We start from the raw sequence: 16,470 nt of genomic DNA, 5'->3' as shown, positions 1-16,470 counted from the left end.
CTGTGCTGTGGGGCAAAAGGGAAAATGTGTATAAAACGAAGTTTTTGAAGATTTTTTCTTCTTTTGTGTTTTGTTGTTGCCTGTTTGTGTGACACTAAATTGACACTAACGAGTTACAAAGAAAACTTTTTTTTTTAAATTCTAGTAATATTTCCAGGGTTTTTCTTTATCTGTAGTTTAGGGGTCCTCTAAACATCTCCATCATTCTTCTAGTCAGTTCCATAAACTGTAATTGCTACTTTCTGAATAATTTAAACACGACATTCTACATGTGACAGTAAATCATAAATGTGTAATTTTTGCTTTTTACTTTTATGCTTAAACCATAGTTTATTTACAAAGTACAAAAAGAAAAAAGAAAGTTAAGTGTTTGACACTTTCCAACATTTAGCCTTTTCCTAGAAAATGATTCTCCACCTGACTAGCATGATCTGTTTTGTCTCTTTTCCTAGGATGAACACCAGAGATCGCTGCAGAGTGTATAAGCGGGTGATTGTCATGTTCTTCCTGGCTGTGGTAGCGCTGACTATTTTCCAGAAGGGGAGCGTCAGTACGGGGCTCCCCTTCGAACTTGAGAGGCTGACTCGCATGGACCCTTCTCAAGGAGTTGAGCCCAGAGCCATCCAGGGGGAGAAACTCTACTCATACCTGGGGATGAAAAGCTTCTGGAAGTTTGGCAGCCAGAAACAGCAGCCTAAAGCTCAGACCACCACACAGGAGCCCAACGTCACAAAGGAAAACAGTCCCCGTAACTGGGATGTGACCAGCTCCAACTGTAGCGCCAACCTCAACCTCTCGAGCCAGGCGTGGTTCAGCGGCCTGGAGGGAAACTTCAAACAGTTTATGCTTTATCGACACTGTCGTCTTTTCCCCATGCTTCTCAATCACCCAGAGAAGTGCTCGGGGGAGATCAATCTGCTCATGGTGATTAAATCAGTGGCCACCCAGCACGACCGTAGAGAGGTTATTCGCAAAACATGGGGCAAAGAGCGGGTGGTGAATGGCAAAAGAATCAAGACTCTCTTCCTGCTTGGCAAGCCCGCTAATGACGCAGAAAGAGCAAACCACCAGAAGCTTGTGGAGTATGAAGACCATATATACGGGGATATTCTTCAGTGGGACTTCTTAGACAGTTTCTTCAATCTGACTCTCAAGGAGACTCATTTTCTCAAGTGGTTCCACACTTACTGCTCCAGAGTCCACTACGTCTTCAAGGGGGATGACGACGTCTTTGTCGGTGTGAAGAACATCTTTGAGTTTTTGGAAAGCAGCAGCCACGATAAGAACTTGTTTGTGGGGGATGTGATTTTCAAGGCTAAGCCCATTCGTAACAAGGACAACAAATATTACATCCCTCACGCTTTGTATAATCAAACATACTACCCTCCATATGCTGGGGGAGGGGGGTTTCTGATGGACGGGACGCTGGTCAGGAGGCTCCACTATGCTTCAGAAACTCTTGAGCTTTACCCCATTGATGATGTCTTCCTGGGCATGTGTCTTGAGGTGCTGCAGGTCGTGCCTATAAAACACTACGCCTTTAAAACGTTTGGCTTGGTGAAAAACAAGAACAGCAAACTGAATCGAGAACCTTGTTTCTTTAAAAGCATGATAGTAGTGCACAAACTGCTCCCATCGGACCTCTTGCACATGTGGAATCTGGCCAACAGTGACCTGGCCTGCTCACAGAAAGTGGATCTTCTATAGCTTTAGGACAAAACTCACAAGCTGAGATTTATAGGAGTGGGTGCCAACAGGAAGTGCAGTACGATGCAGGAGAGCCAAATGCTAACGTCCAAGTCAACTCTCCTTTATGTGGAGAGAGACAGTAACCCACTTTTAATTGCTGATTCTGAGAAGCAATGTGAGTTTCAGGGGGCTTTCCTCAAAAGTAAACTATGAACATCTTTCTTTATTTGGAGTCGTGTATTTATGTAAAGTTTGAAAAACTTTCAGTGTCAGCACTCAGATTCAGAGAAAGCAGCCAAGTGGAGCTGCTATCAATGAGCACACCAAAAAAAAAAAAACAACTATTTATCCACTTTTCCCCTTTACTGGGATCAGAGCAGTAATTTTACCTTCTTCCAAGTTGGAACTTGGATCTGGGAACATCCCATTAGTTGCAAATCTGAAAACGTTGGGATTTTTTTTAACTGTTGTGCTCAGTGATCAGGCTAACTATTCTCAGCAATACAATGTGATAAAAATGTATTTCTCTGCATTTTTCTATGGTCCAACACTGTAGCGACATGTGCTCTAACAAATTCTTCAACTAAATGTCTGCAAGTATACAAAGGGATGCAACCTAACAGAAGCACAAATAAACCATTAATTTCGTTATTAAACTTAGCCATATTTAATTCTGAGGTCAGAGCTGGTGAGAATCTTTAACTTTTCCAGGAATGTTCTGAAAAAATCCAGTTTCATGAACAAACAGAATAAACCACCATTTATATCCATATTTTAATGTGGTTTAGAGATTGTGTTGAAAACTGATTTTGAACCCATGGCTTCACATTTTCATGTAAGATTTCAAGACAACAGAACAGATCCATAAGAATTGTGTTCTTTTTAATGTTTGCATTTGAACAGATCAGATAAGTTTGGTTTTATAAAAACCAAAGATTTCCGTTATGACTGGTATGATGCCACAACTTCAAATGGTTTCATTTTAGAGGAAATAATAACGCCCTCTACCTCATTAGAGCAAAAACTCGGTCTGTTTTAATTCAATTCAATTCAGTTAATGTATATAGCACCAAGTCGCAACAGAAGTCATCTCAGGACACTGAACAAATCATTCACAGACATTATTAATGCCACTTAGTAAAGTTATCTATCTAAGGAAGGAAGCTAGCAGATTGCGTTGAGTCTTCATTTCATCGCAGTCTCTCATCCTGAGCAAGCACAAAGGCAACAGTAGAAAGGAAAAACTCCCTCATAATAGGAAGAAACCTCCAGCAGAACCAGGCTCAGGACACGCAGCCATCTGCTTCGACCAGCTGGGGTTTAAGAGGACAGGAAGGAGAAACGGACAGAATGAATGGAGGCAGGTCCCTCACAAGGAGGAAAGACAAAAAAAATAAAAAATAAATGTTAAGACAGAAATAATTACAACTACACACTATTCATTTGATGGAATGAGACCAATTTGTCAGCATCAGGGTTGCCAGATTTACACAATTGTTTTTACCCCCTCCATTTCTCTATTCTGTGCACATGTTCACTAAACACAACATGTGTCTCATCTTACTTCATCACTTCACTCAGCATATGTGACAGTTTAAGCCAAAATATTATAATTTTAAAGCAACAGTACAATAGTTCATTATTGCTTATCTGGCAACCCTGGTAGCATAACTAAAGGATAGGTCAGGAAACCCAATCCAACCCTAACTATAGGATGTATCAAAAAGGAAATACTTGAGCCCAGTTTTAAAAGTAGACAAGGTGTCAGCCTCACGGACAGAAACAGGAAGTTGGTTGCACTAGAGAGGAGTCTGATAACTAGCAACTCTGCATCCCATTCTGCTTTTGGAAACTCTAGGAACCACAATTAAACCTTCAGTCTGAGAGCAAAGTGTTCTGTTAGGAAAAGATGGAACAACAAGATCTCGAATGTAAGATGGAGCTAGGTTGTTGAGGGCTTTGTATGTTAAAACTTCTTAAGTTGTAGCAGTCCTTGCACTCGTTATTTGGAAACATGACTTGATTTGCTACTTCAAGTGTCCTACTGGAAACCCTAAAAAGTATCTTTATACTTGTTACTCACATGTCTGTGGATTTGAATTTGCGTATATACTTGACTTGAATCTGGATAAGGGTTTACATTAACACTGTGAATTAAATGTACTGCTGGTACTAGCGATGTGACGTGAATTTATTCCTCCTATTAAAGGGGGGGGGGAACTTTGGGGTTCTTTAATTTTATTTAAGATCATAGATTAACATCATATTTTAATTCTAAATGATAATAACCCTGGATATCAGGGGCTGTAGTGGGGTATCTCTATGTTTAAAATTGTAAATATGTGTAAATTCAACATGTACATCTGTAAATAAACATGTTCGCAAGTCAGTCTCTGAAAATCTGTCCTACATTAACTTTGTGTGTGTGTGTGGGTGTGTGTATGGGCGTGTTGAGAATAGTCATCTGCTAAAATCTTGGGGAATAATCCAGATTAGATCAGTTAACCTAAGTGTAAAACGTTGCTTTTGGGGAAGTATATAACTAAACTAAACATTTAGAAAAACAAATGCATCTCATATAGTCAAAATAATGTGCTTCAAACTGTTTATTGTTTATTTTACTGAATTATATTTCCTTTTTAGTGTCTGCCTTATTAGACCGTTAGCTGGTATGCATACCATTTTATGATGAAAGCTAGAACATTGGTAGGCTAATGTTCAAGATTTTAGAAAGCTGCTTCAAATGCACCAGATGTAATAACTGTTCACACTGTTTTTGTTAGTGTACCCAGTATAAAATCTGTCTGAGACTGTCGGATGTGCAGTAAAGATCCTCTATATTTAGACTTGCTCATAAAGACATAAAGAATGAAACAACTTCCTGTTTTTCTTAACTGTCCTTTTCAGAGACAACAGAGCCATGCAGAAACTGGATCTTCTCTATATTGTGTTCCATGTGGGCACGTTTGCTAACACAGAAGCACAAGTTAACATTTATCTCCTTCAAATATCTCCTTTGTGGACAGACAATATTTAGGTGAGCCAAAGTCAAGCCTGCGAGCTGAATTATCTCTATTGTTGCATTGTCTATCAGCGTGGCTGGTTTAATATGACCTGACAAATTATGCACCTACCATTTAATGTGTCTCCAAGCCTGGCAAGATGATCTGACAAAGCAAAACAAAAAAGAAGAAACAAAAGACAACATAACAGCATGAGTAAGGACGTAAAGCTGCCATTATTGTCTTGGTTTGAATTAGCTGCTGTGTGAGGGTGGGGGTGGATTTAAGGCCAAGATGTTGGTATCCTAGAGGTAGGGTTGGAAGAAAATCATAACCTTATATTTTAAATTAATGCAAGCTACAAGATGTTTCTGTGTAAGGAGGTCTCATGGCAGCATGTGAAACGACTTCCTCAGACATTTTGCAGCACACAGATAAGCAGTGTCTCTATAGTTGGACCAAAGCAGTGAAGATGGCCAGAAGAGAGGGATGAAAAATGTTATTACTAATCCAACAATGTTCAGTCAGGTCATCTGGACGCTTTCTTTTTTTGATGTTTGTCCAGAAGAAGAAAGCAGAAGAAACCATCCAGATGACCTGTCTGAACATTGTTGGATTTTATACCTGGATTAATGAGCGCATAAGCTTTGGTGTGGATGGATGAAAGAACAATGATTTTTATTTTTTTTATTCTTAAAAGCTTTGTCTTAGAGGCTAAAAGTTGTCAAATAAACTTATGTGACAACACAACCATTCTCCTCTACATTCAGACCACAAGCTTCGTATATACTGACCCTAATTAAAGGAAGTTTGTGATGTTAGCTTGCTCAGCTACATCCGAATGAGGACGCAAGCTTTCATAATGAATTGGTATTTTCTTTGATGGATCTTTTGTGGATCACCATAACAGGCATGAGTTCAACAAGTAAAATGTAGTAGCTAAATCTATTGACATGTATGTGCAGAGAGAAAACTGTGCACATAAGAAATGCCAAGTGATGTTCAGTAAGTTGAAAAAGGAAACATTGCTGCAGTGAAAAATATTTGTGGTTATATATTTCATGTTGCACTGTGGAAAAATGCAAGGCATTATATATATATATATATATATATATATATATATATATATATATATATGTTGTGCTAATGTTTGCTATTAATGACCCAGTATTTAGTTCAAAATTATGTCAAGCATCTGATTCATACCTACCTTACGGAGTATATATTTATCATTTTATATTTTAATTCATTTTATATAATTCGTTTTAAATATATAATAAACACTTTCTCATCAGAACAGAAAATTGCATTAGTGTGGCTGAGGCTGAGTGGTTAGAGCAGTTGTTCTCCAATGCAAAAGTTGAGGGTTTGAATCCACCAGCAGTCACAAGCTGAAGTGTCCCTGGGCAAGACACTGAACCCCTCATTGCTTCTCTGTGTCCCACCAGTTTTAAGCACTGGTTAGTCTCTTTAGAATGATTTGTTCAATTAGCTTTGTTAGAGATCTAGTAGAGTGCTGTATGACTGGGTAGACGAGAGCACAGATTGTAGTGTAAAGAGCTTTGAGTGTCTTGATAAGATAGAAAGGTGCTATACAAGTACAGTCTGTTCACCATTTAAAGGTTTAACCACTTATTGTTGCAAGAACAAATGTTCTGTGTCTAACAAGGTTAAGTCAGTTTCTCTGGATGGATTCCTTTTTGTTGAAATGTTTCATCTTTTGTCCAAAAGACCTCTTCAGTCTGAGGAGCTGCAACAAACTCAGTCTTGTAAATAGCACCTTCTCATAGTGGATCAATCAGTTTGCTGGTGACATCCAGAACGGGCTGTTTCCACTGGCCAAAAGGATGGCACCATCATCAGGCCAGGACTCTGTGGTCTACAGGTAAACTAGTGGTCATTCTTTCAGGGATGAAGATCTTCACATCCTTGATAGAGAACGCTGGTAAGAGGGAGGAGGCGGCCATCTTTGTGAAAAAAAATCGTCCATCATAAAACAGGGGTGGAGGCCTCCGTGTTCAACTGTTCCCCTCTTACAATGCTGTTATTGCTAGTATCACTCAATCACCTGTGGCATCGCTTGCCCTGATGGCCACTTGCCATCAGGGCACCAACGATCAATTGTTAGGCTGATGGTTCTGCTAGTTCTGGATGTTACCAGCAAACTGGCTGAGCCACTGAGGTGGTGCTATTTATAAGACTGAGTTTGCTGCAGTTTCTCAGACTGAAGACGACTTTTGGACTAAAGACGAAACGTTTCAATAAGAATGCATCCAGAGGACCTGACTCAACCTTGTTAATCCACGTGGATTACTGAGCATGCACTAGGACAAATTGTATCACAGCATAAGTAAACTAAACAAGTCAGACTGATTTGCTCTTCTTGTTTGAAATAAAGTAAAATGTGTAGAAAGCGTAATTTCAGCACCAGGCAGTTTATTGTTGGGTTTATGATGAAAAAAATATGTTCAAAGTATGATTTAGGACAATTGCAAAGCACCCAACAAAATAAAACGGCAAAAAAAAATTTTCAGGTGAAAGAATTCAAAGCACACAGGCCATTTTTGATGACGAGCAATGTCACAAAGTGAACACAAGCACCGAGTGCTCCGACAGGAGGCAGCAAACCTCTAAATGGAGTCATTCATTGTGATCATGCAGCCTCTGCAGGCACCATGACGAACAAAGACCTGTTCAGATGTCAGAGCCATCAATGTCTCTGGCTGCTGGTGTGCCAAAGTCAGGGGAGTCCATGAACCATGAAGGTAGGTGCAAGAGACAACGTCCCTTTCAAATTTGTTTCCACATGAGAAAAACAGCTATCAAAATTGTAAATGACAAAAACGCTTCAAACAACTTGTCGATCACCCAGTCAGTTTTAGACCAATTGTTTTACGAATTTTTTGGAAAATCTGTTATTACTAGAGAAGGTGAGAATACCTGCAAATAGGCCATTTTGATTTTTGACTCAAGTTAATCACATCGAATGTACAAAAATGACTGGTGACATTAAGCTCGAGTTTTAAAGCACCACGACGTTACATTCCACATTTGTATTGTGCGCCATCTTGTGGCCAAATCAATACATTTGGAAACTAATTAAATAAGTTCAGTCCACCATAATCACATTTTATTTTTGATGTAAATGTTTGAACTTGACTTTTCTCTACAATTTAATTTTAAGCGAATGATTTGTGAACCAATCCTTTAGTTACATAAAAAAATGTGCTCTTTAAAACCACAAAAACAGCAAATGACCATACTAGTACATTGATGTCAGGACATCGCCTAAACTCACTCAGATCATACTTGACAAAATTAAAAATGACCCCCTGTGAGGTTTATTTAATCTTGAAAATCTTGAGATACAAGACAAAAACAATTAGTCAATACACTCTAACATTTTATGTTACAGAGGTTTTTCCATCAGCTCCACCAAACCGTGACAAACAACAAACAGCTCTGAAGGTTGAACTATCAAAATGCGATTCAGCACAGTAAAACTAAACGGCTAAAGGAAACTAAAGGACAAAATAAAAACAAAAATATGGATACAGGTGTAAATTCTTTTTACAAAAGGTAAAATGAAATCATACAGTTCAAATTTACACAATGCGCTCGACAAGAACCTTGTCTTTTCACAGCAAACTTGCTTACCAGACCCATTCCATTTTACTCCTTGTGAAAAAAAGACCCTACAGGAGGGCAAGAGGCGCACGTTTGCTTTTGGGACATTCAGTTTTCACATGTAGCATTAAAAGGTGAAAAGGTCAGAGGTACCATTCTGGCACAAGAAGGTAGAGATGAGAACGGTCTAAATAAAGGGCTAAAAAAAATGCCCATTTACAGATAAATATACCAACGAGGCTTTCTGGAATGTCCAAAAGCTCTGAAACTGATGAAACCAGAGTCCATTGAAAACATAAAAATACATCAAGGATTTAATCGTCAAATTTGATTTTCTTTCCCTGGGGCCTTCCTCCAAATCCTCCACCACCACCACCTCGTCCACCTAGAACAACAAAAATAACTGTTTAATGCTCAGAATTATAAAAATAAATAAAGCAACAATAAGCAAAAATATTTGTTTCAAGAGTACGAGAATGACATTTTATGTCGCACCATGAATACGAAAGCAACAAACGAGCCTCAACTTTTGCCCAATTCACGACTCATTCTTACCTCCAAAGCCTCCAAAACCACCTCGTCCTCCACGTCCACGTCCTCCACCTCCTCTGCCTCCACCGCGACCACCAAACCCGCCGCGGCCTCCTCTAAAGCCACCACGGCCTCCACCGCCGCCTCCTCCTCTCCCTCCACGGAAGCCACCCTCGCCCTTGGGCTTGGCATAGTCCAGGGTCACTTTGCAGCCATCGATTTCACCATCTTCCATCGCCTCCTTAGCTGCTTTGCAGTCGTCCTCGTTGTCAAAGTCCACAAAGCCAAAGCTGTTGAGAGTACTTTGTTAGAATTCACTTCAAAACAAAATAATAAGTCAAAGAAAGTCAACAACACGTAAAAAAATAAAAGTCCAGCTAGTTTACAACAGGTTTTATTGGACCAACCTAATTTTTAAAGTATTAAACCATTTCAGAGTTTGTATCTAAAAATCAATTGTGTCTCACATCAGACATGAACAACGTCCACAATGGAAGTCGTCTGTTTAACTGCGAGTTTGCTCTGCTTCTCATGAGAATCCGTACAATGTCACAGCAGAGACAGAACGGTGCTCACGAGAAGCATCGACAGTGTGGGACAAATATTTTTTAATAAGCGTACCCTTTGGATGAACCAGTATCCCTGTCTGTAACTATCCTGGCTCCAACAGCACCATCGAAGGAGTCCCTAAGGGTTTGATCTGTGGTGTCCTCAGAAAGACCCTTCACAAAAAGAGTCTTTGTCGGCCCTGGTGGAGAAAAAGGCATACAAAATGTATCATTTGAACAGAAAAACTAAAATTAAATGACAATGCCTCTTCTAAGACCGGATCAGGACTTGACTATCTTGAATCTTCATGTACTTTCAAGAGTATCTCATGCATTTCATCACAAGTGGTCCTTTTTGGACTAAAATCTAGACAAATTGAACATTTCCTCTACCTCCATCTCTTCCACCGGTGCTCTTCTGGCTGTACTCTAGTCTGACTGTTCGTCCTTCAATTTCTGTGTTGTTCAGGTTTTCTAAAGCCTCCTTTGCATCATCCGTGCTCTCAAACTCTATAAAGGCAAAGCTGGGAACAGAAACAGCACATGCAGACAAAAATATTAAAGAAACGTACAAGCGCCTACTATAAAATAAATCAACGCAAATTTTAAAGTTTCCAATAGAATGTGTTTTAATACACTTGTAAATGTACCCTTTAGGTCTGCCGTCCCTCTGTGGAATCCTTATAGAGATTGCCTTCTCAAAGGCGGACTGTAGAGATTCTTCTGTGGCACTGAAGGCAAGATTGTTTACCACCAGTGTTTTATTGGCAGGTCCTGCTCCTGAGGCTGACGGAAAAGTAGAAAGCAGTCAGACAAGACAGGGGAGGCAAATTGGTCATCTTAAGAAAAGAATAAAGATTTTATAGAGGACATCTGACAACAATCTGAACATAAAACTGAGGTCTTAAAGAAAAAAACAAGACTCAGCTTGACAAAAGGAAGCTTACCAGAGACCCTAGCCCCCTTTTGGCTCTTTTCTCCAACATAGTCAACCATAATTGACCTTCCCTGCACATCAGCGCCTTGAGTTTCTTCAAGCATCTTCTCCGCTTCAGCTTCACTTTTGAACTCGATATAGGCAATGCTGGAAGAAAAAAGGGCATAAAAAGATTCCTTAGATAGAGAACTTTACCAAATGGCTTTTTCTATGTATGTGAACGTTCCTGTAAAGTGCCGAGACAACTTTGTTGTTATATGGCGCTCAATAAAGGTTACTTTTATTCTTCATTTATACTTATTCATTCTGCTGCACCATTATATTCTACCATGTTGTTGTTAACCATCCATCTTTAAAGACATTTTAAACATTATATTTTCACTTTTTGGTACCTTTTTGGGTACGTTTACATTTATTGTATGCTTTTACTATTTCTTGTTTGTTTGTTCTTTTTTTGCAAGTCATATCAGTTCTTATCTTAAGCTGTTAACGTCGTGTTAACCTGCATATGACAAACAACTTGTACTGTTGAGGTTTTCTTCTTGCAGTTGTGTCTTGAAGAATTCGTTAGGCACACTTGCCTTACTACATATATACATGTGACGTGATTGTTGATGCATCTTCAGCTGGAAGGACAGTGACAGTTGTCTTAGCACGGGGTCTGCAGCCTTTACGATCAAGAGCCATTTCTGTCCCTTCTCCCCCCCCTACAACATTAAATGTGTCTAGAGCTACAATACCTGCTACAACTGTGATTCTCAACTGGTGGCCCACAGAACACTGTATTAGGCGCTTTCTGACCAGTAGGGGGTGACATACAGCTAAAAATATCTAATGATTTTTAACACAGATTATTTTTTACATTTCAAGACAAAATAGACAAGATTCTTGTAAAGAAGGAAAAATATATAGTTTTGCTCGATTTCTACAAACAAACTATGCAGGCCTGTGTGTTTATTAATTATTATTGTAGAAAAAGTATCCTACTTTGGAGTAACGTGAAAGTGAGTATGTTTTACTCCTTGTAATTTTCTCATATTCACATATTTGCAAAAGAAATTACAGGAAAACTGCTAAAATTTGCCATTTTAGTTGATGCAATAATAAAATTCAGTATAATGTCAGTTTTGGTCAAAGCTTGAAAGAGCTGCAGGTTGCAGAGCCGTCTTAGCGGTTGAGCTTTTGGTTAGCGGTGACCACCACTGCACACACAGAGCTCAGACTGCTTCAGTTATTTTATTTTCAGAAGCCACTATAGTAGAGTAGAATTCTCTTACCCTCTGTTGGAGCCATTTTGTCCTTGAGGTAACCTGATGTCAACTGCATCTTCAAACAATTCCTTCAGGTCATCAGCAGTTGCAGAAAAAGGAAGGTTTTTCACAAACAGTGTTCGGGTATCCCTCTCTGTGGAAAACAGTGCCAGTATCTTAGAATAATTCTCATTTTCTTCAGTTGAAGTACTTTGTCAACATCTAACCTACTTTGAAGAGTGTACGCACCAGATAAGATGCCACCATTTTCTTTTTAAACTTGGATCTATAACTTTGTAAAAGTAATACCTTTTCTGCCCTCTTGTGCATTCTCTTTGCTGTGGGCCCTGTCCAACTTGAGCTCTTGACCCATGACTTTTTTCCCATTGAGCTCCAGTGCCTTATTAAGGTCTTCCTCAGATGCAAAGTCCACATAGCCGAATTTCCTAAAAAGCACATGATGGTTTAAAACAGTCGTACAAATGCAGTCAACTGCACTGATGAAATAACATGTAGTGGACAAATCTGAAACATCAAAAACAACTTACCTTGATGCTCCAAGCCGAACCTCAACAGTCTCAAGGTCGTTTTTTGAGAAGAATTTACTCAGTGCAGATTTGAGCTCATCAAAGTCTTTGTTTGGGTTCAAGTTTCCAACAAACAGACAGAATCCTAAAAGCAGGAATGCACATTTATTTTATTTTTGAAACGCAACAATAAAATGATTAATTCAAACAACAACAACAACAACAACAACAACAACAACAACAACAACAACAACAACAACAACAACAACACTAATTCTTCTTACCTTCACCATCAGACTTTGATTTTTTGGCAGGGGGTGTTTCCTTTTTGGTCTCAGCCTTTCTTTTTGCAGGTTTTGCTGGAGGTTCTGATCAAGAAAAAGACATTTAGTTCAGTTTGGTAGAAGATCTAACATGAAAAAAGAAAAACAGATCAAAATCAGTGAAATTAGTTTTATAAACGAATTTATGCTGCAATCCATTTTAAATTGCAAAGCACTTTTACAACCCACAGCAGACTTGTGCTGTACAGAGTCAACATTAAAACACAGCTCACACAATTCAAAATACAATCAGGAAATAAAACCAGCGAAATGAATAACATCTGAAAAATAAAAAAATAAAAAATTCAAACCAGGTAAAAATAAATAAATAATTTTAACCATGCTGCTGTATTCGTTCATACCCATCTACAGACTCATGTTTGGGCTGCCGTTAAATATACCATATTATTTTACATCATTAGTATTTAGCGTATATCTTAGATCCTTATATACAGTCTCTTTAGATATTTTTGGGTGTAATTGGGACCTCGAGTACCCAATTTCATTCCACCTCATGTACCACGTGATGCAAATGTCAAATTTTAACTTGAAATGCCAAGGAAAAAAATGTGGATTTTAAGAAGAATTTCATAAAAAAAATAATTGGTATAAGTGATACACCGCATCACTGCTCAAATGGAAGGATGCACACTTATCCAGAGAAAACATTTTAAGATACTAATTTTTTCCACCGTTTTGATTTAGAGAAAAACAATTTTAAAACAAAGCTCACCCTCTTCATCTTCCTCCTCCTCATCGTCATCATCATCTTCCTCCTCTTCAGACTCTTCTTTAGCCTTGACCATGCCTGCTTTCTTTGCCTTAGTGGTTGCTGGAGCTGGGGTGGTATCCATCTCCTCTTCAGAGTCTGGGCAGCAGAAACAAGGGAACAATGGTTATTCATTGTGACCAAATGTAAACAATTTGATCACATGCAGGTAAACTGTCAGATATATGAAAGGTGACATCACACATCAGTATTAAGTCCCTTAAACATCATCATAAAAAGTTAAGATTTGACAATTGTCACGCTCCAAGTTAAAGACAATTTTAAGGTCTGGTCTAGTCGTACCATCATCATCATCGTCTTCTTCATCAGATGACTCTTCAGCTTGTGGTGCTTTGGCAGCTGGCTTTGCTGCTGCTTTGGCAGCTGGCTTACCAGGAGTAGCCTTCTTAGGGGGAGGAGCTTCCTCTTCTGAGTCCTCTTCATCGTCATCATCTTCATCGGACTCCTTTGCGGGCTGAACCTTTGCTGGAGGCTTTGCAGCTGGCTTGGTTGCTTTCTTGGGAGGCAGAGCCTCTTCTTCTGACTCATCTACACAAGAAACATAAAATCAAAATGATTCTAACCAACAATTTAAAATTAGTCTCTTATGCTGCACAATAATGAAAAACAATGTAACAGCGTTTGAGGATAGAACCGGCAGACAATAAACACACCGGCACCGAAGACATAGCGCAGTCTTTACTTTTCCTCCGTACATTACATGCATGAGTACTGATCAACCTCATGTATGCCAAGAAATAGAGGGTGTGCATCAAACAGAACTGTTTGTGGGAATATCTCAATAGTTTTGACATAAGAATAGAGAAAATTCTGAAATCACTACATACCATCATCCTCGTCGTCATCATCAGACTCTTCTGCCTTTGCAGGTGTGGGTTTGGATTTTGTTTTTGCAGGTGTTGCTTTAGCAGGCGTCTTTTTTGGTGGTGGTGCCTCTTCAGATGATTCTTCTACAAATGATACAAGATAAAAATAAAAACATTATAAATAATATCAAATATGTACAATGGTTTTAGGTACAATGACAGTTTAAATTTGTGCCATTTAAAAGCAGATTCAGGTGCTTCTTTTGTACTTGAAGCATTCAACAGTGTCATCCCATTCACATATAAATGTTAATATACTTAACATAATTGAGTTTCAAAATGGATTCAGAATGTTGCCCCTTACCAGACTCATCGTCATCACTTTCTGCCTTTTTAGTTATGGAGCCATTTTTCACAGCTTTTGGAGTTGCTTTCTTTGCACTTTTAGGTGGAGGAGCCTGAAATCCAAGATAAAAATTAAAAACATTTTTTATTATATTCAAAATACCAAATCTCACATTAGTAAATAATGTTAATGATTTGTACCTCCTCTTCTTCACTGCTTTCTTCTTCACTAGATTCCTCCTCCACTTTTTTAGGTGGTGGAGCAGCTTTTTTCTTCTGTGCCTGCTGATTTGCTGCCTGAAGTAACAAAATGCATCTTCATTAAAACAAACACTGCATGCCTTTGACAAAGTGTAAATTTTGCTTCAAGATGCCACACTATATGCACCAGTACACTTACCCGTGTGTTAAAAAAAATAAATAAAATAATATATATATATATATATATATATATATATATATATATATATATAGTTACCTCTACTGTATGGACTTTAACAAAATTCTCATTTATTTATTAAATAATTCCGTGATTTAACTTTAATGAGCCGATATCCGCTTGTGTGCATCGTCATTTACTTTGCTCTGCTCTGGTTGTTCACCGCGTGTGTCACTCAGAGCATGCGCCCACCCACGTGGAGCTCATGAGGCCAAGCCAGCTAGCATTAAAGCTAGCGCTTCTTTACAAAAAAACGAAACCGCTACTTAAATTGTGTTTTAGGTATTCAACGCTTTGCAGCGAGAAACTGCTAAAGACGATTCGTTGGAACACAAACCCTGATGAGCAAACAAGAAAACTTCACTTCAAATGTGAAGCGTGCTAATGCTAACTTTAGACTAGCACGTCATATTTTGCAGAGTAAAACTGGATAAAACGCATTTAGTTCAAAACTGAATTTTTTTAAGTGCAGTTTAGATTTAATAATTCATTATGCGTACTTTCAAAACCCGTGCTTATCGTCGGGATGGTTTAAAAGGCTTCCTCAAAATGTCGTCTGGCGTGAGCAGGCCACGTCAGGCCTCAAACTACGAGCAGTGTGCCACAAACAAAAACCACGACCAAAAACGTGTTTAGGGAGCAAATAGACCACGCTCTCGAAAGACACGAAATTATTTAAAACAAAATCATCCATTCCGACATTTCAGCATAGAGTATAAACAAGTGATAAATGTTTTTTTTTTATTCTTCCGTGAACGCAACTTCTGCTTAAGGCCTCGTGCGTAAACAGATTAAATTCTACCTCTAGTACGCACACACAAAGAAACAGTAAAATGGACGGATATTCGCCTTACCTTTGCTAACTTCACCATGGTTATTTTCTGTTGTGTGTTTCAATGAAACACAAATATCTGAATATTTGGAGACGAATCACAAAATGTGTCACGGCGGGCACGTGGATATGTCTGCTGCTTCTCAGTGGAACATTGGACCAGAAAGACAGATGGGATCGAAGCAGCAGATTCTCTGCAGCTCCGCGCTCTGACGCAGCCCCGCCCACACGACTGTCCCAACCAATCAGAAACTAACTTGTTTGTATCGTGCACGCGCCTCGCCCACTAAATGGAATCTACACAAATGCATTATTTCCGTTCATCAGAATATACTTTCTTAAATGACGACACGGTCATGTCATTGCGTACGTTTTTTTTATTGTTTTTTTAATTTATTTTTCATTATTTTAATTTATTACTTTAAACAGCAATGTTTAATTATATAATGTGTCAAAAATCTGTAAGTTTGAACATCGGAAATTTATCGAAAATTCTGACAAGTGTTCAAAGTTTCTTTACTTCCTGCAGCTGTTGATTCGAGCACGTGGTTCAGGCAGCTGCCATAATCTATCTTCCGAGACACGTGGTTGAAATCTAATCTGATCCCAGCATGTAAATCCACAGTGATCTTCTTGTTCCCTTAGCTTTAACAGACACTTTTTGGACAAATAAATAAACAAACAAATCAACACGAGCTGAAGGTAATAAATATTTACCATCTGTGTCAAAGCACTGATAAGACTCAAAGTGTCTTGAATGCAAAAAAATAAATAAATAAAAACTACATCAGTGGATGCTCCAGATCAGGGCTATTCAACTGGCG

The 16,470-nt window shown here is 38.7% G+C and overlaps 2 protein-coding genes and 1 non-coding gene across 3 annotated transcripts; 1 reads left to right on the top strand and 2 right to left on the bottom strand.

The window, feature by feature from the left end:
- Positions 1–453: 453 nt before the first annotated feature.
- On the top strand, positions 454–2,369 carry b3gnt7 (UDP-GlcNAc:betaGal beta-1,3-N-acetylglucosaminyltransferase 7). The gene has a single exon (XM_037674572.1). The coding sequence runs from the start codon at positions 454–456 to the stop codon at positions 1,705–1,707; it is 1,254 nt and encodes a 417-aa protein (XP_037530500.1). The 3' UTR covers positions 1,708–2,369.
- A 5,437-nt stretch (positions 2,370–7,806) lies between these two features.
- ncl (nucleolin) lies at positions 7,807–15,842 on the bottom strand. Its single transcript, XM_037698040.1, has 16 exons — positions 15,669–15,842; positions 14,577–14,672; positions 14,395–14,488; positions 14,052–14,174; positions 13,507–13,752; positions 13,168–13,302; positions 12,396–12,479; positions 12,133–12,256; positions 11,894–12,030; positions 11,612–11,738; positions 10,345–10,481; positions 10,048–10,183; positions 9,791–9,921; positions 9,471–9,597; positions 8,874–9,139; positions 7,807–8,703 (listed from the first exon to the last, which is right to left on the bottom strand). Exons 1-16 carry the CDS (start codon positions 15,684–15,686, stop codon positions 8,633–8,635), a joined length of 2,052 nt encoding a protein of 683 aa, XP_037553968.1. The 5' UTR covers positions 15,687–15,842; the 3' UTR covers positions 7,807–8,632.
- Positions 13,832–13,968, bottom strand: LOC119408231. The gene has a single exon (XR_005186725.1). It is a non-coding gene; the product is annotated as a small nucleolar RNA SNORA57 (small nucleolar RNA).
- Positions 15,843–16,470: the final 628 nt, after the last annotated feature.

This window comes from Nematolebias whitei, chromosome 3 (assembly GCF_014905685.2).
Source record: "Nematolebias whitei isolate Nwh7 chromosome 3, NemWhi1, whole genome shotgun sequence".
In the NCBI taxonomy this organism is placed as follows: Eukaryota; Metazoa; Chordata; class Actinopteri; order Cyprinodontiformes; family Rivulidae; genus Nematolebias; species Nematolebias whitei.
The sequence above is the reverse complement of the archived record's forward strand: the minus strand, read 5'-3'. Positions and strand labels throughout refer to the sequence as shown.